The sequence below is a fragment of the Typopeltis vanoorti genome, chromosome 12, assembly GCF_054136105.1.
Source record: "Typopeltis vanoorti isolate ZY-2024b chromosome 12, IOZ_Tvanoo_1.0, whole genome shotgun sequence".
Taxonomy (NCBI): domain Eukaryota; kingdom Metazoa; phylum Arthropoda; class Arachnida; order Uropygi; family Thelyphonidae; genus Typopeltis; species Typopeltis vanoorti.
The window spans coordinates 7,931,485-7,958,531 of NC_143560.1; the positions used below are offsets into that span (position 1 = coordinate 7,931,485).

General features: G+C 35.9%; 1 protein-coding gene across 1 annotated transcript in view; it reads right to left on the reverse strand.

Annotated features, from left to right (window-relative positions):
- rb (adaptor related protein complex 3 subunit ruby) overlaps positions 1–27,047 on the reverse strand; it is a 482,738-nt gene that overhangs the window by 307,654 nt on the left and 148,037 nt on the right. The window contains exons 8-9 of the mRNA XM_090402121.1: positions 26,085–26,237; positions 960–1,057 (exon numbers count right to left, since the gene is read on the reverse strand). Of these exons, the coding sequence (XP_090258247.1) occupies positions 960–1,057; positions 26,085–26,237 (251 nt within the window). The remainder of the gene's footprint in view (positions 1–959; positions 1,058–26,084; positions 26,238–27,047) is intronic.

Sequence of the window (27,047 nt, forward strand, 5' to 3'; positions counted from 1 at the left end):
AATTTGCTGAACATCCATCCATCCTATTACAATGCCTCTTTCAAATTCTGTCAGTTCCCTTGAAGCAGCCATTTCACTCAGACATAGTTGCACTGACTTGGGAGCATCATACTTCCTTAATTTATTCCAGCTACAAACATGTGACCTGTTACATGGCATGATGCACCTTGCACATGGGGTTGCTGCTTTTTAGCTCACATTGTGCAATATATAGAATGCACATACAGACATTCTTAGTAATTCTTGAAATTAGAGAAGTATGATGCTCCCAAATCAGTGCAACTTCATCCGGGTGAAATGGCTGCTACAAAGGAACCGATGGAATTTGATATAATGATTTGATTTAAGACATTGTGATATAATGGATGTAGTTTAGCAAACTGTTGACAAATTGGGCAATCAGTGACACCATACTGAGATGAAGCACAGGGATCAACTGCAAGTGCTACTTGCAGGATAGCATTTGCAATACCCAAAGGATATTGAAAAATGAATTTTTACTAATTGAATAATAAAATGTAACACGTGTGCTACCTTTAACAAAAACTAAATATAACCCATGTGTTATATTTGGTCTTGGTTTTGCTCTGGCATGTGATTTAGCAATACTATACTTTCAAAAACAGTGTTTGTATTAAAAGTCAAAGATGTGAAAGCCTGCTAACTGTTATATAAATAACACAGGAATTATAAAAAATAGTCTGATAAGATTACTTATTTCCTTGAAGAAGGATCTTATTTTTGAGAACTTATTATTATAATTTGTTTCTTATAAACTTAACTAAACTAAACAAAACATTGTGCCTAAATCAGTAATGGTTCAAGTTAAAATAACTTGAACCATTACTGATTTTTAAAATTTAAAAAGGTGTTAAAATTTAATTAGGAAACTGAATCTTCACTTGAATAAATTAATACATATATACACACACACACACACACATATATATATTATTTACCTATGGCTATGAATAAGCCGAATGAGTGCTTTTGCTATAATAGTAACTTCAGTTTTTGGTGCCAAGTAACAATACAGTTGTGCTACTGCCATCACCACCTAAAACAAATAAAAAAACAAAAAAAAAAATAGATATTATATAAACTTCCTTATATCAAACATGACTGATCCTCTCATTAACTTTTCCATTATGTGCAGGGGTATTTTTAACATCTCCAATATCATTAATCACTTATCTCCATATGTGTCGTATCTATGCTATATCAATAACATCTGAATGTTATTCCTATTTTAACAGACACCTTACATCCAGGTTTTGAATGACATGTAAACATCATGGCTGATATAGCTGATAGCGTGCTTAACAGTTAATACTAATAATTCTTGAAAGAGAAAGGCAAATTCTTTGCTTTGCTTTTCATTCCCTCTTTGATCATTTAAAAAAAATAATCATATAAAAAAAGTATGATTTTATATTTAAAATAACTCTCAATGATGTAATCCCTATTCACTTTCTTACATTAGAAATACTAGTATTAGCTTAACTATGACAAGTATTGATTCTTTAAAGAATAAAGATACTTGTGACATTAGGATTATAAAATATATACATGTTTACACAAGAATATTTTTTAATTTGCCAAATATTTCAGTCTGAATATTCCAGACCATCTTCAGTGGCTACATAGGAATAGTTTTAAAAAACAAGGTGAATATGTAGCCACTGAAGATGGTCCTTTCAAAAAACAAGGTGAATACGAACAATTGATCATTCACAAACAGAACGAGCCTTGTGATGTCATATCGTTAAGTATTAAAAGAGTAAACATTTTTTTATCAGAGTCATGATTAAATTAAAGATATTAATTCAGAAATTCATGTAATAATCTTAAATAACATTAGACAAATATAGGGGAAAAAAATAAATAAAATAAAATAATGTGTTATCCTAATTAAACTTTCCGAAATTTTTGATACAGATATACAGTCATTACGATTCAAGTCAGGGCGTTGAAGTAAGGCCTACACACTTTCTTTAAATAAACGTTCAAATTTATAGCAACGTCTGTGTAGGAGGAGTCTAGGACCAAAGGATGTTGTGACTTGTTTCTATTCCATGCTGAGCTAATCCAGATTTCTCAGGTTAGTTGTGTTGAATGGATGATTGATGTTCTTGAATTCTTTTTTTCTATAGAGCGTCCAGTTTGTCCAAAGTAGGAAAGATTACAGTTACATGGAACTTGATACACACCAGAGAGAAATAGTTGAGCGTTTATCTTTAGAAGAAGGAAAATGGGTGGATAATTTGTTAATAAATGTATAAGTGGCTGTTAAATCATATTTCATCAGAATTCTTGAAATTGGTTCTGAAATCCCGGAAATGTAAGGAATTGGAACTCGACGTATTGAATCTTTGCTGTTTTGTGTTGGATTGTAAGAATCGAAAAGATGTTGTGTACTCTTTTCGGAGAAGCCATTTAGTTTCATGTGATGTTTGATAGTCGAAAGTTCTTTCTGTAATAAATGAGAAGTTGAACAATTAGTTTTGGCTCGTCGGATTAAACATTTTGTGATTCCTGTGTTTCGACAAGGATGCTGGACAGATTCTTTGAGAATATAAAGACCTGTGAAAGTTGGTTTTCTGTAAACTGTTGTTGTAAGAATACCTGAAGGTGAACGGATGAGGAGGACGTCTAAAAATTATAACTTGTTGTCTTTTTCAATCTCCATGGTAAACTTTATACGAGGATGTAAGGAATTGATACTGCTTAAAAAGGAAGGTAAGGAGTCTCTGGTATGAGGCCATACAGCAAAGATGTCGTCTATATATCTAACCCTAAAGGATGGTTGAGGGAATATAGATGAGAACAGGACTTCTTCTACATGTTACAAATAAAAGTTGGCTAGAACAAGAGAGAGTGGATTTCCCATGGCTGTTCCTTCCACTTGGTTGTAAAATTTGCTTTGACATAAGAAATATCCAGAGTTCATTACGAAATCAAATAACTTTATAATGTCTTGTGGGAAGATGTCAGCAAGTAATTCTAAAGTCTCTTTTAAGAGGTACATTCATATATAAAGATTCTATATCAAAGCTAACCATAAGATCTGTAGATTGTAATGTGATATTTTTCAATTTATTTATGAAATCCGAAGAGTTTTTCAAAAAAGAACGTGAGTTGCCTATGTGTGATTTCAATAATTTAGCTAGATATTTGGCTATGCGATAAGTAGGAGAATTAGTACAATCCACTATAGGGGGAAGAGGAATATCTGTCTTATGTATTTTAGGTAGACCATAAAACCTAGGAGGCCTTGCAAAATGAGTTTTTTGCCTTTCAATCGTGTCTATATCCAAACTTATGACCTCATCTAGCAGGGAGTTTAATTTCTTCAGTTGTCTGTTGGTTGGATCATGATTGAGTTCTTGGTATGATGAGCAATCTCGAAGTAAAAGGGAAAGTTTTCTTCTATGGTTTGAAGAGTCCATAATTACTGTCGCTTTCCCCTTATCAGCTTTAGTAATGATTAGGTGACTGTTGCTTCTTAAGGAATGTAGCACTTTCTTTTCAGAAGGAGATACGTTTGAAGGAGAAAGCTTGGCTTTAAGTAGCCAAGAAGCAATTTCTAGGCAGAGAGCATTAGATTTTTCACTTGAAAGATGAATGAGGTTACGTTCGATGTTAACTAGGAAATCTAGATATGGAATCTTTTTAGGGACTAAAGAGAATTCATGTCCTTTTGAGAGGATGAGTATTTCACTATTAGTTAAAGGGCGACCGGATACGTTGAAGATCCAATTATCTCGAACTTGGAACAGCTTGATTTGTCTAGAAACAAGAACATCATATTTGCGGTTTAGATGTTGATTCTGTTTTTTATACGAACGTGGTATTGAACATTTAACCACATTCAGAACTATGTTTGAAAGATATGGTTCTAAGTTTGTGGAGATATAGGTACGGAGATCAGAAACTTGATGAATGTTAATAGCCAGATCATGATTAGCTGCTCTGAGTTGATTACGGATTAAAGATAAACTGGTGTTCCTGTAAATATTATTACTTCAACGTCCTAACTTGAATCATAATGACTGTATATCTGTATCAAAAATTTGGGAAAGTTTAATCAGGATAACACATTAATTTTATTAATTTTATTTTTCCTATATTAGTCTAATGTTAACTGGTAATTAGTTTATGGAATTAACAACGCATATAAAGTATATTAATTAAAGGTAACTTTAATGAATAACTTCTATATTTCGGCAACATCACATTGCCATCTTCAGGAACATAAAGATATTTTATGTGCACGCAGGCACGAACACAAAGCAAATGAGGAAGAAAAGAAAGCCTCCCGATATCTCAGCCCTATTTCAGTTCACAATGAACTCAGGCTATTTCGATTGGCAAGGAAAGTTCTACAAACAGATAGAGGGGACAGCCATGGGTTCACCGCTTTCCCCACCCTTGGCCAATTTCTTTATGGAGACATTTGAAGAGAAAGCCTTAAACTCCGCCCCACAAAAACCCACTATTTGGCTTCGTTATGTGAATGATGTGTTTGCTATTTCGCCACATGGCTCAGACACACTCCATTCCTTCCTAATACACTTAAACAACCAACACCCCAGAGTCCAGTTCACCTTAGAAAAAGAGGAAAACAACACCCTCCCCTTCCTAGACACTTGAATCACTCGCCAGCTTGATGGATCTTTGGTTTTCTCTGTTCACAGAAAACCCACCCATACTGGCAGATACATTCACCAGCAGTTCCCCCCCCCATCACAACAATATGGGGTTATAAAAACACTATATAACAGGGCAAAATTAATCTGCTCAGATGACAAGGCCCTAACTACTGAACTAAACCACATCCTCAACACTTTCTTAGCCAATGGCTATAACCCCCAAAAAATCCAAAAAATACTAAAACCAGTAAACCACAACCCCCCTCCCCCCTCCACAATAAAGATTACACCAAGTCTATCACCATCCCCTACATCCAGGGCACCTCTGAGAAAATAACCAATATCCTCAAAAAATATGACCTTACTTCCTGTTACAGACCATATAAAAAGTTGACATCCCTTATCCGCTCTACCAAAGATCAACCACTTCCCCTAGACCTACCTGGTGTATACCAGGTCCCTTACAGCTGCAAATTGTCCTACTTTGGCCAAACAGGCAGAACAACAAATATCAGGATTTCAGAACACCAAGACTACATCTGGTTTCACCAGTACAGCCGCTCTGGGCTGGCAGACCATGCCTTAGATACCCACCATAAAATTTGTTGTTCTGCCTGTTTGGCCAAAGTAGGACAATTTGCAGCTGCAAGGGACCTGGTATACACCAGGTAGGTCTAGGGGAAACAAAAATAATTCATCGCAGCAAGTTTAAATACGAAAGATTATTCAAAGAATTTTCAGCAGCTCTAAAAAACGTTCCTAACCTCAACAAATTTGGGTGCATGAAACTACCCCAAATTTGGAGACTTACATTATGAGAACTTCAGCCCAACTGGACTACCAAATTAGCCCGCAAGAGGGCACCATTAGGACTTTAGGAACAATATTAGTTTCTTGCTTTCTTCCTCATTTGCTTTGTGTTAGTGCCTGCGTGCACATACCATATCTTTATGTTCCTGAAGATGGCAATGTGACGTTGCCGAAATATAGAAGTTATTCATTAAAGTTAACTTTAATTAATATACTTTATATGCGTTGTTAATTCCGTAAACTAATTACCAGTTATGTCTGACCAACGGATAAGCCTTGCTACTAGTCTAATGTTATTTAAAATTATTACATGAATTTCTGAATTAATATCTTTAATTTAATCATGACTGATAAAAAATGTTTACTCTTTTAATTCTTAGCGATATGACATCACCCAGCTCGTTCTATTTGTGAATGATCATTTTTTTGTATTTCACCTTGTTTTTTAAAACTATTCCTATGTAGCCACTGAAGATGGTCTGTAATATTCAGACTGAAATATTTGGCAAATTAAATAATATTCTTGTGTAAAATTGTGTATATATTTTATAATCTAAATGTCACAAGTATCTTTAAAGAATCAAATTTTATTCCTTCACAGGGAAAACTTCACTAAAAAAACATTAGATAAACTATCAGTTACACAAGGTAAGTTGTGAGCGAGGATCATCTTTCTGAAAAAATGCCGCAACAACAAGATAATTCCTAATTTTGCTAAGATTAAAGAAACCATTAAATCTCCTGGAGCTCATAATATTTACAGGAACACCAGTTTATCTTTAATCCATAATCAACTCAGAGCAGCTAAACATGATCTAGCTATTAACATTCATCAAGTTTCTGATCTCCGTACCAATCTCCACAAACTTAGAACCACATCTTTCAAACATAGTTCTGAATGTGGTTAAACGTTCTAGACAAATCAAGCCGTTCCAAGTTCCAGATAATTGGATCGTCAACGTATCCAGTCGCCCTTTAACTAACAGTGAAATACTCATCCTCTCAAAAGGACATGAATTCTCTATAGTCCTTAAAAAGATTCCATATCTAGATTTCCTAGTTAACATCGAACATAACCTCATTCATCTTTCAAGTGAAAAATCTAATGCTCTCTGCCTAGAAATTGCTTCTTGGCTACTTAAAGCCAAGCTTTCTCCTTCGAACGTATCTCCTTCTGAAAAGAAAGTGCTACATTCCTTAAGAAGCAACAGTCACCTAATCATTACTAAAGCTGATAAGGGGAAAGCGACAGTAATTATGGACTCTTCAAACCATAGAAGAAAACTTTCCCTTTTACTTCGAGATCGCTCATCATACCAAGAACTCAATCATGATCCAACCAACAGACAACTGAAGAAATTAAACTCCCTGCTAGATGAGGTCATAAGTTTGGATATAGACACGATTGAAAGGCAAAAAACTCATTTTGCAAGGCCTCCTAGGTTTTATGGTCTACCTAAAATACATAAGACAGATATTCCTCTTCCCCCTATAGTGGATTGTACTAATTCTCCTACTTATCGCATAGCCAAATATCTAGCTAAATTATTGAAATCACACATAGGCAACTCACGTTCTTTTTTGAAAAACTCTTCGGATTTCATAAATAAATTGAAAAATATCACATTACAATCTACAGATCTTATGGTTAGCTTTGATATAGAATCTTTATATATGAATGTACCTCTTAAAAGAGACTTTAGAATTACTTGCTGACATCTTCCCACAAGACATTATAAAGTTATTTGATTTCGTAATGAACTCTGGATATTTCTTATGTCAAAGCAAATTTTACAACCAAGTGGAAGGAACAGCCATGGGAAATCCACTCTCTCTTGTTCTAGCCAACTTTTATTTGTAACATGTAGAAGAAGTCCTGTTCTCATCTATATTCCCTCAACCATCCTTTAGGGTTAGATATATAGACGACATCTTTGCTGTATGGCCTCATACCAGAGACTCCTTACCTTCCTTTTTAAGCAGTATCAATTCCTTACATCCTCGTATAAAGTTTACCATGGAGATTGAAAAAGACAACAAGTTATAATTTTTAGACGTCCTCCTCATCCGTTCACCTTCAGGTATTCTTACAACAACAGTTTACAGAAAACCAACTTTCACAGGTCTTTATATTCTCAAAGAATCTGTCCAGCATCCTTGTCGAAACACAGGAATCACAAAATGTTTAATCCGACGAGCCAAAACTAATTGTTCAACTTCTCATTTATTACAGAAAGAACTTTCGACTATCAAACATCACATGAAACTAAATGGCTTCTCCGAAAAGAGTACACAACATCTTTTCGATTCTTACAATCCAACACAAAACAGCAAAGATTCAATACGTCGAGTTCCAATTCCTTACATTTCCGGGATTTCAGAACCAATTTCAAGAATTCTGATGAAATATGATTTAACAGCCACTTATACATTTATTAACAAATTATCCACCCATTTTCCTTCTTCTAAAGATAAACGCTCAACTATTTCTCTCTGGTGTGTATCAAGTTCCATGTAACTGTAATCTTTCCTACTTTGGACAAACTGGACGCTCTATAGAAAAAAAGAATTCAAGAGCATCAATCATCCATTCAACACAACTAACCCGAGAAATCTGGATTAGCTCAGCACGGAATAGAAACAAGTCACAACATCCTTTGGTCCAAGACTCCTCCTACACAGATGTCGTTATAAATTTGAATGTTTATTTAAAGAAAGTGTGTAGGCCTTACTTCAACGCCCTGACTTGAATTGTAATGACTGTATATCTGTATCAAAAATTTGGGAAAGTTTAATCAGGATAACACATTATTTTATTTTATTTATTTTTTTCCCCTATATTAGTCTAATGTTATTTAAGATTATTACATGAATTTCTGAATTAATATGTTTAATTTAATCATGACTCTGATAAAAAATGTTTACTCTTTTAATACTTAGCGATATGACATCATGCAGCTCATTCTGTTTGTGAATGATCAATTGTTCGTATTCCACCTTGTTTTTTAAAACTATTCCTATGTAGCCACTGAAGATGGTTTGTAATATTCAGACTGAAATATTTGGCAAATGAAATAATATTCTTGTATAAACATGTATATATTTTATAATTATAACAAGTATTCATGTGTAGGTTCCTGTGGTTAAAAAGTTCAATAGAAATATTCCAGTTTTGTGTCCAGAAGTATATTAGAGAACTGTTTTTAAAAAGCTGAACAAGTACTAAAAATAACTCAATGTACAGGGGATGTTGTATGTTTTATCCCTTAAGGTTTTTATTAGGCCTATTGTTTGCTTGGGGGGGGGGGGAGGTAGCATGAAGAAATCTTTCTGTGTTTGTTCTCTTTACCTCTGAAGATGTTAGTCTTATGACTAACGAAACTTGTCGGGTTATTTTTAGTACTTCAGTTTTTTAAAAACAGTTCTCTAATAAACATGTGGTCACAAAACTGGAATATTTCTATTTAACTATAACAAGCTTATGTGAATTTTTATTTATTTTTTAAAAATAAATTATAACTCGCTTTCAAATATATTAACATGAGCTGAACTTCTATCATTCCAGCCGTTTTCCATATGGCAAGGAAATCATCAGAATCATTTTGATATTTGGCATCAAATACTTATTTTGCTAAGTTTTCCATTCCCATTTTGTTTATGTAACTGTATCATCTGAGATTAATTCTGCATGTAAGAATCTTGCATAAAAGTCTATTTCTTATAGCCTGCTTTTATAAAGAAACCTGTTCAAAGATTGTTCAATTGTCCTAACCTAAATAGATTTGATGGTCTATATTTATCTCCTTTATAGGAGATAGTACTTTTCAGAATTTTCTGTTGTTGTTTAATCACTGTTTCATTTTTATACCGAAGATGTGTGTGAAATACACATGAAAATTTTACAAATAAAGATCATTTTCCACATGAGCTTTCCATTTTTTGTATTTTATTCTTATAAAATTGTTCAATTGTATGAAAGAGGCTCCAACACAGAGGTAGCAAATTACAGACTAATCAGTATCTTCAGGAGTGGTGTAAAAGTATTGCAAAAGTTGGTAACATGCAAAATTCAGGAATGAGTGGACAGGAATATGATACTTTATAGTGGGTGGCACAGTTCTGTGAACGATGTCTCATCTTAGTAATCTGCTAGCTTTTTTTTTACAATAAAGTGACAAGTTGAATAAAGAATGACTAACACCACCATACTGGTGGACTCTGCAAAGAGCATTTGACACAAAAATCACAGGGATCTCTATTAAGTAATCTGGAGAAAACAGGGATGGATATGAAGCTGACTGATATAGATAAGCATATAGCTGATGGAAAGATATAAAATATAGCACAGAAGCATCCATGAGAAGGCAGGAGATATGATACTGGGCTTGGTAATCAGGTTGTTGCTATTTAATTTGTACATTAACGATACAGAGAATAATATAAGGAGAATATCCAGATGTGGAGTAACAATGAAAACACTGGAAAGGAAATCATTTAATAATGGAGATGTAGAGATGCTTTAAGATGATTTAATATGTTGACAGCATGGCAAAGGATAATGGTTGTCAATTTAGTGTAGCAAAGTATCAAGCTATACAATGTGGAATGAAAAGATAACCTGTCCACTACCAACCAATCCCAATGTAATAACACTGGGGGTAATGGTAAACAGGGAAATTAAGTTCAGAAGATGCATGGCCAAAATGGGCAAAATAGCGCAAAAGATTATTTGGATGCTGAATATAATGATACACAGAGATAATGAAGTTATTATTCTGTTTAATAAAGCTTGGATGCAACTGTAAAATTCAATGCAGTGTAAATTTTTCCATTTTTATTGCATCGACTTTTACAGGGGTCACATCCAAAATTCACAAAAGTCAACTTGTAATTTTCTATGTAAATAATACTAAAAGCCCATGTATTAAAACCCAGAGGAATTAGTATGATAAATTGTGTAAATAGAAGATGTCTGAAAATGTTAAGTTCAAGGGCTTAGAAATCGGAAATATATTGATGTTAGTATTTAGTATAAAATGTAAAAAGAACCTGTCAGTCCGATACTGCTTTCAAGGTCAGTGTTAAAAGGGGCAGCATACATCTAACATGGCTATGCTGTTCTGTTAATGAGATTAAATGTGCACTTCAGAGAATGCTAGAAGTCCATGTTTAAAAGAAGATCAAGAGTTTGTGCAGGAAAGTTCAGGGGTCTCAAACTTTCATCCAGGGTCCTGCGAAAACTGAATATAAGGCATCATGGAAAAAGAAATAGAGATCGACAATCGACACCAGGAAAAGAAAAAGGAGGAAAAGAGGAGAGAGTGTCATCGATCCACAACTTTCATCCAGTTCGAATGATGTTGCAATGAACAGCTCTAGGAGCCGATTAATTATCGAGGGAGCAGCGGTGCCTTGACCAAATGCATTGCCAGTGAGACATGAAGCCTTGACCGTCAGACCTTTTCCCGAGTCTTAAAATGCCGGGAAATTGTGCTCCAGACTCCACCAGCAATTCTTCAATGAAATGTCAGCGTTCATGATATCTCCTAGTGAAAGCCCAAGACCTGATACAGAAAGGAAGCCAGTTCACATTTCCTTTACAGGGAATCTGTAAAGGAAATGTGAACAAGTGCTCTATACAGACAAAGAAGTCACGTGAGTTTGTTTTCAATGTAATTTTGTCTATGTTATGAGACTGTTTTAGAAGGACTGATAAGTTTATAGAGTTACTATATATAGTATGAAAATAATTTGCATAAAGAGAAGTTTATATAAAGTGAAAGCTGGAATTTATAGTTAACAAGGCATGACAATTCCTAAATTGTAAATGGACTGATAGTTTCTCATAAAATTGCTTAATAATTTGTGTTATGTTGAATGATTATGTAAATTTTCTAAAGGAAGTTCTCCTCTAAAGTGTTAAACTCAGAGTGGAGTAAGAAGTAGTAATTCATTAATGTGCAATTTGTATAGTTGTTTCAGTATAAATAAACATGTTTGTTTTATTTACAAAGAGCAATGCACTGTTTCCAAATAAACATGATCCTGTGAGCGGGGAGTTTACAAATAGCTACGACTTAAAGTTAAGTGTTAGCCACGACTGTAAAATATTATTAAGAATGGCCTTAAGATAGAAAGCGAACTTTACTGGAAGTATTTCTTAGACTACAAGGAGACCGCTGGTGGCGCAGTCGTTAATTCAAAATTAAATTTCTAGAGATCTCCGGTATAAGTAAAGAATACTGAAGGTAGAGCAAAGAGAATAAAGTTAATAAAGTACATGAAAGGATTAAATAAAGTTAAAGAGAGAAATAAATTAAGTCAATGAAGAATAGAGATATAGAAGAAGTAAAGTAAATTAAATAAAGTAAAAATAAATTAAATAGAACAGTTTACAAAGTCTACAATAGACAAAAAATATTACAAAGGCGCAATAAATAACATAAAGTTTTACACAGCCACATCTGAAACAGCCTATGCACAGTTCGGGTGCTCAGATTTCTTGAGAATGTGGAAGTGTTGGAGAAGATCCAAAGATGAGTGACAAGGATGATAACAGGTGTGTGGGATGCTAGCTGCATGTAGAGATTTGTGAGATCACATAGTTTAGTTGAGAGACAGAAAAGTAAGGGGGAGAAAGATATAATAGAAATATATGTTACTAAAGTGATTTTATAGAGTAACTGCTGAAGAAATTCCAATGTATGACAAGACATGAGTGAACTAGGAACCACCTACTGGGAGTTGTATAAGAGTTTGGTTAACTAGAGAGGTGAGACTAGATATTTTGCTTGGAGACTGGTGAATGAATGGAATGGAGTGCCAAGAGGCATTTATTAGTGAAAGAGTTACAGTAATGCTATGAAAGGTAACATGTGAATAATGGTTAACATGAGCCTGCCATGATGAGTCATTGCACTCTATGGAGGTTTCTGTGAAATAATCATAAAATGGAACATATTGTTTTGCCACTTATAACACATTTGAGAAATAAAGGCCCACTTCTTCACTATTCAAACTGTAGTATTTAGGCTACAATTTCAACATATATAAAAAATCAGAAAATCTAAAAAAAAAAATAAAAAAAAGTCTGAAAGAATATTCATTTCATTTTGGGCATAGTTGCCTCTCACAATTGCAAACTGATATAAACTACAGGAATAGTTTTGTTTTGATAGATAATCTGCTGTAATGAATTCTCTTTAAAACTGTCTTGAGTCTATAATCTTCAATAGTTTGTTATAGCAAGTGAATCTATTATAATAGTGATTGCTAAATTGAGAGCCAACTGTAATGTCTAATATCGAAATCTACAGACAAAATTTTTTCCTTTCTGGAATAATTTTAATCTTTAGCATTCTTTGTATAAGTACATCACTATCATCTCCTCCCCCCACTACCTCGTCATCCAAATAAATTACAATAAGACAAGAAATTATACTCATTTTAATCCTATATTCAAATACAGGGTGTATATACAACTTTGCAGAACAGAGAATAACTTGGAAGATGTTCAAAGGCTGAATAAGTGTCATAACGTAGTGAAACATAAATTTTTGGTCACGTAACTTTATTATCAAATGACAACACTAGATGGCATGATATGTCAAACCATTTGAAAATGGTGACTTTTGATGGTGCAGAGCGAGCATGGTGTGTGTTTTGGTTTGAGAAAACAAAGTCTGCAACACAGGTTCAGAGGAATTTCCACATGTGTGCTTACTAGGATGTTCTTTGCCATACTGCACGTGACACAAGAATTTTGTGGAAACAGGCTGTTCTGTGCATCATCCAAGGTCAACAGGAAGGCCACGTGCTGCTGATGCCATTGAGGAAGAAGTTCGGGAAAGTTTCCATAGAAGTCCTGGAAAGTCAACCAGATGAGCATCTCATCAGTTTAGAATTCCACATGTGACTGTGTGGCATGTTTTACGACACCATCTACATTTAAGGCCTTACAAATTTATCCTCATAGAACATTTGAAGAAAGATAAGAAGATACAGAAACAGATCAGTAGGACAGAACAAAATGGAGACTTTTTGGACATGATCTTTTTTTCAGTGATGAATGCGCTTTTCAAGTAATTGGGCAAGTAAACACTCACAATTTCAGAATTTGGGGAAGCAAAAATCCACACGGCATCATTTTTTTTTTTACCATATGCAAGAAGAAAGCACATGGACCTTTTCTTTTTATTCAGAGTCTACTGTTAGTGATGGTGTATATCTGGACATGCTACAAGGGTACCTAATACCACAATTAGATGATGATAACCATGACGGATGCTTACATTTCCAGAAAGATGGAGTACCTCCTCATTACCTGACAGATGTAAGGTCGTACCTCGACACCCATTTTCTAGGCAGATGGATTGTTAGAGGGGGTGCCTGTAGAATGGCCACTGCATTCTACCAACCTTACACTGTTAAATTTTTTTCTTATGGGGCTTTACAAAAGATCGCATGTTTGTACCACCACTATCAGCCAATTTAGATGAGCAGCATTTCAGAATTACTGCCACCATTGCTGAAGTTACACCAGATATGCTCTGTTCTCGTAGAAAGGCTTATACGTTGGTTATACATGATTACTAAATAACTTAAGGAATCCACAACATATACTAGAATATAATTAATTGTATTAAATTATTTTATTAAATAAAATTAAACTTTGATATATATTTCCAATATTTCGGCAACATCGCATTCCCATCTTCAAAGGAACTTAAGATAAAGACACATGCATGCAGGCACTACACACAGTAAATGAGGATGAAGCAAAGAAACTATTGTTTCTCCTAAAAGTCCTGATGGTTCCCCCTAGCGGGCTATGTAGTTGTTTCTGGCCGTTGGGCTGAAGGTCTACTGATGTAAGTCTCCCAAATTGGGGCAGTCTCATGCAACCAAATTTGAGGTTTGGCATATTTCTTAGGGCTGAGGCTGATTCCATGAATAGTCTTTCAAATTTGAACTTGCTACAGTGTATTACTATGGCTTTCTTCCACTGTATTCTGTGGCGTGTATCCAGAGCATGGTCTGCAAGACCAGAGTGGCTGCTCTGGTGAAACCGGATGCAGGCCTTGTGTTCTGAAATTCTGATATTCGCTGGTCTGCCTGTTTGGCAAAAGTAGGACAGCTTACAGGGACCTGGTATACACCAGGTAGGTCTAGTGGAAGATGTTGGTCTTTGTTGGAGCAGATAAGGGATGCCAATTTTCTATATGGTCTATAACAAGAGGTCAAGTCATGTTTTTTTTTTTAAGAGTTTGGTCATTTTTTCCGAGGTGCCTGGGATGTAGGGAATGGTGATGGATTTAGAGTAATCCTTGTTGTGAAGGGGGGGGGGTTACAGGTTTCAATATTTTTTGGATTTTTTTTGGGGGATATATCGATGATTACAGTGCAAAAAATAACATTTTATGTAGCACTCCAAATCGTATTGATAGTATCACTGCCAATGAAAAACTACATGATGTACAGGGAAAACAAATGAATGGGACAAACATAGATTTAGGGGAATTACAGCACTACGATGAATCGTCACCTTTCAGTGATTGGTTTGGGTTCAGGAATAATTGTATTATATACAAATCAAGGGGAAAAATACAGCGATAATTTAAATCAGCATAAATCTAGCACTTTTTTTTTTAGGCCTCAAATAGAACTGCATTATATTGAATCATGGAATATTTAGTGCTGTTTCAGGGTTCAGAAAAAAAATACGTTATATCAAATCAGTGTTAATAAGGATAGCATTAAACGGAGTCTTACTGTATGTGACTTCTGCATTGATTTAACCTTAGTATCTTTCTGGGTCTGGGTAGTGTGCCTTCCCATCATGCATAGTAATATACACATCTGAAAATAAGTGCATTGCATTAGGAGATACTAAGCCAGCTGATGTAAAGTTAAAAACCTCTACATACAAGTAGCTTATAATAAATTTAGTTTAATCCTTTATCTAAGTGTAAGCAAACAAAGTTTGCACCTGAAGTATCTTCAGGACTGAGGCAACTCGTGGTAAAGGTGGACCAAGCTCTCATCACTCCTTGTCTTAGTATCTCCCATAATACAAAGCACATCTCCTTGCGGACATGTATAATGCTCTGCATTAAGGGAAGGGCCACTACCCAGACCGGTTTCGATCTTTATTGAAGTCTCGTCAGTGGGAACCAGATCCAGAGGTGGTGATACCAAGGTAGAAGCAATGAAGAAGTCATATTTACCTATACAAGTTGCCAAAAGGTGTCTCACTTTATTATTAAATTACTCTGTATTTAGAGAAAGATGTTGAAAGAAAGGATTAAACTAAATTTATCATAGTCTAACCAAGTGGAAAAAAACTTCCAACATCTTTCTCTAAATCCAGAATAATTTAATAATAAGGTGAGAATTGAAGACGATCCACATGAAGGATCATTGATCAAGTGCACGATATGGTACTGGATGACCGATGAGTCAAAGTGCGTGAAATTGCTGAGACTATAGGCATTTCAAAAGAATATGTAGGATATATTTTGCATGAAGAATTGCAAATGAAAAAGCTTTGCACAAGATGGGTGCCACGCTTGCTCACAGCAGATCAAAAATGCACTCGCGTCAAAATCTCTGAACAGTGCTTGGAGCGTTTTAACAAGAATAAAACTGATTTTGTGCATCGATTTATTACTATGGATGGAACTTGGATTCATCATTATACACCACAATCCAAACAGAAGTCAAAACAGCGGACATTTAGTTTGTCTTCTTTGGTGCTGAAGCCAGTTGTTCAGCGCCAAAGAAGACAAACTCAGTTCCATCAGCAGGAAGGGTCATGGGATTGGTGTTTTGGGATGCTAAAGGCATCTTATTTATTAATTATCTTGAAAAGGGTAAAACAATAACCGGGGAATATTATTCCGATCTTTTAACCAGACTAGATGAAAAAATTCATGAGAAAAGACCTGGTTTGGAGAAGAAAAAAATCAACTTTGATCAGGACAATGCACCTGCCCACAAAGGTATTTTGGCAATGGGAAAATTAAGGGATCTGCACTATGAATTGTTGGAACATCCACCCTATTCTGCAGATTTGGCTCCCTCTGACTTCTATCTCTTCGCAAAACTAAAACTCTTCCTCGCTGGTCAGTATTTTTCTTCAAATCAAGAGGTGATTGCAGTTGTGGAGGGATATTCTGCAGATCTTACTGATAACCACTACAGGGACAGGATAATGGTGCTGGAGCATCGCTGGAATAAATGTATTAGTATTAAGGGAGATTATGTTGAAAAATAAAAATAATTTTGAAATTATAAATTCGTTTTTTCATTGTTATGCCGAAAATATTTCAGACCACCCTCGTATATTACCATAGGCTCATCTGATTATGGATAGCAGCCATATGTCCTTCCATATGTGCTACACATTGTCAAATTCTCAAGTAAGATCCATATCACCAATGGGTGATATTTCATATTAACTAGACAGAACAGATCATGCAGCAGGAACTCCATACACCTGTGTACTTTTGATTATGTATTTTATTCATGTTTTGAACTTATTGATATTGTGAAAAAGGATCTTATTGTTTATTAAAGTATGATCACTATTAGTTGGAATGAGGATGGTACGGCTGGCTACAGATCCACTTGGCATGTGATCTGTAGAGAGAAAATAAATGAAAAGTATAACTAAAATAGAAGAATATAATCCTAGGCTTCACAGTACATTCGTTTCCAAAATGTCTGAGCCTAGAGCTTTCTTTGTCTGGCATTTTTCCATGCTGTAGTAACTTCAGCTGCTAATAATTATTAATAATTAGTATCTGTAATGGATCTGTCAAGCCCATCTTGGATACAAACTAGTAAGTCATTAATGCTCAAGAGTGATGATTTTCTGTATTGCTACTGTTTTCAAACAAAACTCATAGGAGTCAAGAATTCACCATCCACAGATTTGGGTCAGTGTCCTTTCTTCGTGGAATTTAGTGAACTGTCTCTTGAAGAATGCAGCTGAAGGGATATCTGCTAAGCACTGTTGTATTCTTATTTTAAAATTCCTTTCTTTCTCAAACTAATTCAAAAAAATTCTTTAAAAACTATTAAAAAGTGTTTCTACTTTCTAAGTTCTATCACTATGTTGATGCCTTGGATGATATCAATACATTCTATGCCACTGGTTTCTTACACGCCACTTCTCTCTTATTCACCTTGTGACTTTTACTGAGGGCTCATCAGTGGAACGTGTGTGTGTGTTGGAATATGTGCTTTATGCCTGGTGGCACATCTTATTTTGTAAACTTTAAACAGTTTTTACAATCACAAATCCCAAAACGTGGATATCACTAAACATCCAATAAGCTACACAAATTTGCAGCTTTGCATTTGAGTTAAATGTTCTACAGATCTTGAGGATTAATTTATCAAAAAGGTTGTGTATTCTAAACATTTACATATACAATATCACAAGAAAGTAATAAGAAAGCTAGTAAGAGCCAAAATAAGACTAAGACTCAGAAAACTTCCAAGTTAGGCACATCCCAATAGGCTGGATGTTAGAGTAATTCCCAGCAGATTCACAGAAGAAACATCAACTCGGTTGGATGATTTCTTGAAGACCAATGAGAAGAACTCACCAGAAATGCTTTGGGAAGGAGTCAAGGTGACGATACAGCCAAGAAGTATTTCATCCGAATAAGAAGACCAAGAGACCCATGGATATCAGATTCAACATGGGAACTAATCAAAAGAAGGAGGTTGGAAAAACAAAGAGATAAAGATAGTTGTTGGAAGTTTTTCCACTTGGTTATACTATAAATTAAAGATACCAAGAAATCATATATTTGGTTTAATCCTTTATCCAAGTGTAAGCAAACAAAGTTTGTGCCTGAATATAATCAGGACTGGGGCGATTCGTGCCCACTAGAGGGCCAGACGGATGGTTGTGTTTTCAGAGAGCTCCCGAAAGCTAAGTACAATTTTGAGTAAAAATTAGAATATAGGTTAAAATCATAACGTAATATTGCCTAATTTTGGTAGCTTGTTGTGTCTGTGGGATTTTGGTGTGAATTCCGTTATTTAATTTAGTATATAACGTTACGTTTCATAGATTTGAATATGGCGGCAATGCGACGTAAGATAATGGCGTCCAAAAATACGACGCCATTGTTGAAAAACTATAATGTGAGAGAGTTTGTCCAATGTGATGTGTGTGTGGGATGTATGCATTCCCGAATGAGGCTGGAATTTGGATTGAAAGTGATAGTGGTGGGAGAATTTGCAGAAAGTATAAGCAAAGTGAGGAGTTGAAGTATGTGTCAGGTTGTGAGATAGTTATGGTTGAAGAAAGCCACAATTGCCAGAATGTGAGTGAAAATAGTGGCTTGATAGGGAATTGCGATATACAAGATGGCAATGAGAGTGGTGATCTAAGAAAAAGTGAAAGCAACCATACAGAGAGAGAAAATGGTTTAAATGATAAAAATAATGAGGAATTATTTGTAGGAAGTGAGATCGCTAGGTTGTGTGCAGTGATACAAAATGCGCAGCAGCAATTAGAGCACATGCAAAACTCTTTCCAGAGTGATTCGGCTGACGTAAATAAACAGAGTAAGAATGGGAGAGTTTCTGAAATGAAGGAAAGAGTGTTGTATGGTGACTTGTTATTAAAAGGGGTGATAGATGGCAGTGTAACTAAATCGTACTTACCGGGTGCGAAATTTAAGGATGTAAGTGAGAGTATTAGATTGCAAAAACAGAGGGTGAAAGAATTAATAATTGTGGCGGGTACGAATGAATTGAAAGGTGATAAATTTTTTATGAGAGAGGACTTGAAAGTATTGTTAAAGGTAGCGAAAGAAAAGAGTGACAGAGTTAGAATGGTGAGTCTGTTACCGCGGTATGACAGAGAGGAGTTTAGAAGGAGGGCCATAATCGCAAATGACATTATGCGCAGGTTATGCAGACGGTGTGGCGTGGAATTCTTGGACGTGTGGAATGAGTTTGAAGGGCGAAAGGACTTATACAAGATGGATGGCCTGCATTTAAATGGACTTGGTGTGCGGAGACTGGAAAGAGTGTTGCTGAATGAAGTGAAAATGGATGTGCAAAACCAGGGAAACTAGAACTACCGAGGGGGGAATGGATATGCAGACATCAGTGAGACAGATGAGTGTAAGAATGTATATAATGTACCCGAGCCAGCACTAAGGACAAAAAATGGGAATGGGTCATTTAGAATAACGCATCAATATGGGGGTGGGACTAAGGGATCACTGCATTTCATGTATACTAATGCTAGGAGTATTAGGAACAAGAAGGAAGAATTTTTGGCCTTGATTGGCTCTTCCTGGTCACAGGTTATTGGCATTAGTGAAACATGGCTGACGGAAGATGATATAGTTAGTGGGATAGAATGTGTAGGTTATAGTGTGTTTAGGAGGGACAGAGAGAATAAAATGGGGGAGGGGTATTATTGATGATAGCTGATGAACTGCAGCCAAGGAGAATTGAAGTTGTATCGCAGGATAGTGAAAGGAGCTCATTTGAGGCTATTTGGTGTGAGATTGAGACTGGCAGAATAAAATATACAGTTGGGTGCTGCTATAGACCAGGTGATGGAATAGATGGTGGAGATAGTATACATAGGGAAATTGATGAAATGAGTGGAAGGAGGGTAATTATTATGGGGGATTTCAACTATGGTAACATTGATTGGAAGGAGGAGAGGACACATGTGAGGAAGGAAAAGGATTTTTTTCAATTATTAAGGGATAACTATCTGAGACAGCATGTAATTGAAAATATTAGGGGTGTGAGAGTGCTTGACCTGGTAATAGCATCTGAGAATTTGACTGTAATGAATATGACCATGTTGCCACCTATCGGTGAGAGTGATCATAAGGTCTTGACCTGGGAGGTGGCTAAAGGTGTGGAATTTTCGATTAAGACAGGGTATATGTGGAATTACCGTGCTGGCAAGTATGACAAGCTTAGGAGATTGCTGGGATCGGTGCCATGGCATGTACAACTGCAAGGGCTGGATGTCAATAGAGCATGGGAAGTGGTCAAGGAGCATTTACAGGAGGTTATGGCTGATTGTATACCTAGGGTCCGAATAGTAAAACAAGTAGGGGTTAAATGGATGAATAACACCATTAAGCTTGAGCTGCAAAAAAAGAAACAACTGTGGAGGGAATTAAAAGAAAGGGGTGACCTGCAGGCACACGAACGGTATAAAGTGCAGGCCAGAAAGGTAACGAGTGTGGTAAAAAAAAAGCAAAAGCGGATTATGAAAGGAAACTAGCTATGCAAGCAAAAGAGAATCCCAAACAGTTCTTTCAATATGCTGCAAGCAAGAAAAAAACTGTACACGGCAAAATGATTTTAAGGAATGACAATGGTAAGGAGGTCACTGAATCAGTCGATATAGTGGAGTTACTGAGCGCCCACTTTGCAAAAGCATATCATCCAGGTGGTGACATTGAAAAAATGAAGGAACCATTAGTTTATACGGGAATAGTGATGAATGAAGTGGAGGTGACTAGTCTATTACAGAACCTTAATGTGAACACATCTGTGGGATTGGATGGTATACAGGCACAGGTCTTGCGTGAAGCGGCTAAGGAATTATCAGTGCCCTTGACCATGTTGTTTAATCTGAGTCACGGGTCTGGTTTAGTCCCGAAGGTGTGGAAAGAAGGGAAAATAGTTTCACTGCATAAAGGAGGATCCAAGACTACGGTTGCAAATTACCGACCGATCAGCATATCAGGACTCGTTGTCAAGGTCTTGGAAAAAGTAGTCAAGGGAAAAATACAGGAATGGATTGATGAAAATGAGATACTGTACAGGGGACAGCATGGCTTTGTGAAGGGTAGATCATGCTTCAGTAACTTGCTCAAGTTTTATAACAAGGTGACGGCTGAACTGGATAAGGGAAATGGGTTTACAGTGATACTGCTGGACCTGGCAAAGGCGTTTGACAGGATACCACATGGAATACTAATCCGTAAACTACAACATATGGGAATGGATATAGGGTTGGTGAGATGGATAGGTGGTTGATTGATGGAGAGATATCAAAGAGTAGTTTATTCAGGAGTAGAGTCCAAAAGATGGCCTGTGACTAGTGGTGTGCCGCAGGGTTCTGTTCTTGGACCACTGCTGTTTAATCTGTTCATTAACGATATAGGGAAGGATCTAAGTGGAACAATTCATTTGTTCGCTGATGATGCAAAGTTGGGTAGGTCAATAGTGAATGCAGAAGATGTCAAGGTCTTGCAGGATGACTTAGATAGATTGGAGTTCTGGGCTAAGGAGAATGGATGTCAATTTAATGTGACAAAATGTAAGGTTATGCATTTTGGGGTGAAAAGATTAGCAGCAGTATACCACATTGGTGGAACTGTACTCCAAGAGATTGATGAGGCCAGGGACTTCGGAGTGTTGGTGGATAGGGAGATGAAGTTTAGGGGACACATTGCAAAAGTAGCTAAATCAGCTCATCAACTCACTTGGTTGTTGAAAAATACCTTGACGAGCAGAGACAAGCAAGTTATTGTACCTCTGTACCGAGCCTTGATAAGACCTCATCTCGACTACTGTGCCAGATTTGGTCACCTCGGTTCCTTCTTGATGGGGAGGAGGTGGAGAGGATCCAGAGGCGAGTGACTAAGATGATAACAGGTCTATGGAATGAACCATATGAGAACAGGTTGAAGATTTGTTGGTTGCAGAAACTATTTGATAGGCGGAAAAGGGGAGATATGATTGGATGGTATAGATTCAAATTGCTAAAGGGATTCTATAGGATTAATTCAGAGGATATTTTTGAGATCAGGACTGGTGGTGGGAGAACTAGGGGACACCTATGGAAGCTGGGCAAGAGTGTGGTTAGCAGGGGTGTTAGAGCTGGGTTCTTTACTTTTAGAGTGGTAAATTAGTGGAATAAGCTGCCAGAGTCTGTTGTGGGTGCTATTAGGGTGAACGAGTTCAAGGCAAGGTATGATAGATACTGTGAGAATGTAATCGCATAGTTGTGTGGACATGATGTTTAGGGCCTCCCTCGATGAGTCTAAGGACTCCTGGAGTCGCCCGAAATAATAATAATATAGAAGCTAACGACTTCACATCACTTGCCTTAGTATCCAATTTATAGTATAACCAAGCAGAAAAACTTCCAACAACTATCTCTAATCCAGAGTATTTTAATAATAAGGTGTAACACCTTTTGGCTACTTGTATATGAAAATATGACTTCAGCATTACTTCAACTTCAGTATCACCTCTGGATCTGGCTCCCACTGAAGACTTCAATAAAGGTCGAAACCGGTCTGGGTAGTGACCCTTCCCATTATACATATTTCACAGCATTATACATACCCATAAGGATATGTGCTTCGCATTATGAGATATTAAGGCAAGTGAATGTGAAGTCATTAGCTTCTATATATATGAGTTGCCCCAGTCCTGATTATATTTCAGGCGCAAACTATGTTTGCTTACACTTGGATAAAGGATTAAACCAAGTATATAATTTCTTGGTATCTAATTTAAAGAGACACAGGGACTGAAGAATATAAGAGATTACATAGAGAAGTCAGAAGAGCCATCAAGCAGGACAAGGAAAAGTTCTATAGTAATAAATGTGAAGAGATAGAGTTACAGATGAGGAGGCACAATTATAAAAGGATGTTTAATTTAGTTCATGATCTAAAGCACAAGTTCAAGCCCAAATTGAATGTCATCAAAGACAGGAATGGAGCATTACTAAGAGAAAAAATTGAAATTAAAAAGAGATGGAAACAATACAGTGAGAAACTGTACAATAGAGTGGATAAAGAAAATCTGGAGGAGCCCTCTCACCAGGAAAATTCCGATTTGGGACCTCCTCCACTAAGGCATGAAGTTGAAAGGGCAGTTGTAGATGGAATCCCAGCAGAGCTAATTAAGGTCACAGGGAATGGGGGGATAAGATTGTATTACAAGGATATGGGAGACAGATCATGGCCTAGAGACTGCAAGACGTCAGTTTTCATACTACTACATAAAAAGGGAGATATGAAGGCTCGCAAGAACTATAGAACTATTAGTTTCATATCTCATGCAAGCAAAATTTTATTGAAGATCATGCTAAAGAGGATTGAGGCCAAAATTGATGCAGAGATGCCCAAGGAATAAATAGGTTTTAGGAAAGGTAAGGGCACCAGAGATCAGATCCTTTGCCTTACACAGATAATAGAAAAATATAAAGAATTCAGACTCCCTCTGGTAATGCATTTCTTAGACAACTCTAAAGCTTTTGACTGTGTACAGTATGTGCAACTGTGGGAAGTAATGAAAAGAATGGGTTTTCCTCAACACACTATCAGGTTGATAGCCAACTTGTACAGGGAGCAAGAAGCCACAGTAAGAACAGGTTGGATTGACTGATTGGCTTCAAGTTGGAAAAGGAGTAGGCAAGAATGTTTACTTTCTCCTCACTTGTTTAGTATATATGTGGAGGACATCATGCATGAAGCATTGGATAAGCTCAAGACAGGAATTAGAATAGGTGGTAGAGTGATCAGTAATCTGAGTTATAGTGATGATACTGTACTCCTCTGTAATAACAAGGAAGAACTAGGACAAATTCTTGATAAAGTTAACAAGATCAGTAATAACAGAGGACTTCAACTCAATCCTAGCAAGACAAAGATTATGGTTCTCAAAATTTCCTTACTTCCCTGTAAGGAAATACAAACAGGGAAGCTCTTGAGAAACAAGTGTACATTAATGGAGAAAGAATTGAGGAAGTCAGCAAGTTTGAGTACCTGGGATCCATTATTAATGTGAAGAATTGCTGTTCAGAAGACATCAGAAGAAGATTAGGAATGGCTAAAACAACAGTCAGAGACTTGTCTAAAATCTGGAAGGATGGATCTATCTTCATGGGAACAAATTTGAGGCTGTTGGATGCGGTTGTTTTTCCAACAGGATCTTATGGATGTGAGACTTGGAACCTAAACAAGTCAGATAAGAAAAGAAAAGCTGCTTTTGAGATGTGATGTTACAGAAGGCTGTTGAGAACATCATATAGCGAAAGGCATACAAATGAATGGGTATTAGAAAAGATCAGAAGAATTTTAAGGCTCCTTAAGGATATTGACAGAAGAAAGTTAAAATATTTTGGTCACATTGAAAGGATGGAAGGAGAACTTCTCAGAACTTTACTTTCTATTACTGTTCTGAGAAGTTCTCCTTCCATCCTTTCAATGTGACCAAAATATTTTAACTTTCTTCTGTCAATATCTTTAAGGAGCCTTAAAATTCTTCTGATCTTTTCTAATACCCATTCATTTGTATGCCTTTCGCTATATGATGTTCTCAACAGCCTTCTGTAACATCACATCTCAAAAGCAGCTTTTCTTTTCTTATCTGACTTGTTTAGGTTCCAAGTCTCACATCCATAAGATCCTGTTGGAAAAACAACCGCATCCAACAGCCTCAAATTTGTTCCCATGGAGATAGATCCATCCTTCCAGATTTTAGACAAGTCTCTGACTGTTGTTTTAGCCATTCCTAATCTTCTTCTGATGTCTTCTGAACAGCAATTCTTCACATTAATAATGGATCCCAGGTACTCAAACTTGCTGACTTCCTCAATTCTTTCTCCATTAATGTACACTTGTTTCTCAAGAGCTTCCCTGTTTGTATTTCCTTACAGGGAAGTAAGGAAATTTTGAGAACCATAATCTTTGTCTTGCTAGGATTGAGTTGAAGTCCTCTGTTATTACTGATCTTGTTAACTTTATCAAGAATTTGTCCTAGTTCTTCCTTGTTATTACAGAGGAGTACAGTATCATCACTATAACTCAGATTACTGATCAATCTATCACCATCAATGGAAAAAGAGGAAGGGGTAGACCATCAATGAGATGGATGGATGGAGTGTGTATGTTCTTTGACTGATCTTCAGAGAATTAAAGTCGCCAGAAAAGCATAACAGGACTATATGGTGAGGCCTGGTGTGGCACATCACCAAGCATCTGTGGATGCCCAGTGAACATATGGACAAGAAAGTGATGGTCTAAAGCATTTTTAGACCACCATATCTCCTAAAGAAAGAATGGCTATTTGGTACCTCATATTTTTGTGGCTACTGTTTACATAAATGTTCAGAAGACATAACCTTCTGATATAAATTAAGCTGCAAAGTCACCAGAAGATTAAATGCAGATATAAAACTGCATGCTTTTTTAACCATGCCACCAAACAGGTTTTGTAGCCAATCATCAATTAAATAAAAAAGTGAAATCCTTAGGATTTCAAATAGATTTTTTTTCTAATTTATTTATTATTATTTTATTTGCTATCTGAAGTATTCTAATAAACTGTAATTTCCCATAATAAAATATCATCATTAATATTACTTCAGTTTACTGAAACTGAAGCTTATTATAATACTTTAGATAATACATAAAAAAGATATATAATAGTAAAAACAAATTAGAAAAGTATTCTCTCTCTCTCCATCCCCTCTGAAATCAGATTATCTGGAATAAATGTTTAACAATATGAAATTCTGAACCAGCATCATTTCAATCTAATTATTAAATATCTGTACAAAAATTTTAAAATAATATGGGTTAAAAACAAACTTACAGCTGCATTTCTACTTTGCAAAAGGGGTTTGCAATTTCGCAATAACAGTTTATGATCAGGATCCATAACAAAAGGTTTTTTATTCTTTTCTTCCTTATTACCAGATTCTTCTGAATCATAAAAGATTTTTTCGTCACCATCCTCTGTTATTTCCTAGAAAATATTCCATAGGGAACGAAAAGATTAATTATATACTCAAAAATGATTACTAGAGCTTCAGCAGAAGAAAAAAAAACCTTCATACATACATCTGAAATGTATGTATGAAGATTTTTTTTATATATTTTCTGCATATTAACAATGCTCAATGAGAACTAACATAAATTTAATTGCTATGTTTTATCATTCATGTCAACAACATCACCAAGAAATAACACTTTCATCAAACGCATCGAAAAGTATTTTCAATGCTGGAAGGAAGAACCTATTGGTCTAATAAATACCATGAACCACTGAGATTCAATGTACTAAGCACGTTAATATGTAATATTAACTAAAATAATAATAATAAAAAAAATTTAAAATAATAACTTGACTTTGTAGAAAAAGCCTCATTAATGCAGTTAATCCTATCTACATAGGATTAACCATCCTTTTATAGCACCATGGTCGTATCATGACTATGTCAACTGTGTGTGTGCGTGTGTGTGTGTGTGTGTGTGTGTGTGTGTGTGTGTGTGTGTGTGTGTGTGTGTGTGTGTGTGTGTGTGTGTGTTGTAAGTTCTGGGACACCCCCCCCTCCTAGAAACCTTGCCCACTGAGCTATTAACTAATTCTGTTATTCATTCATATAACTTAAATTAATTAAATGCTAAAAATTCTCAAACTAAATAAATGGCTAACTACATTTGTGTAGTAGAAATAATCTCAGGAAATTTCTGCCCATCTTGCAATTCAGTTAATCAAATTTCAAGACAGATGAAGATAACTAAATAAAGTTATTTAGTTTGCTGTTAAAGAAGT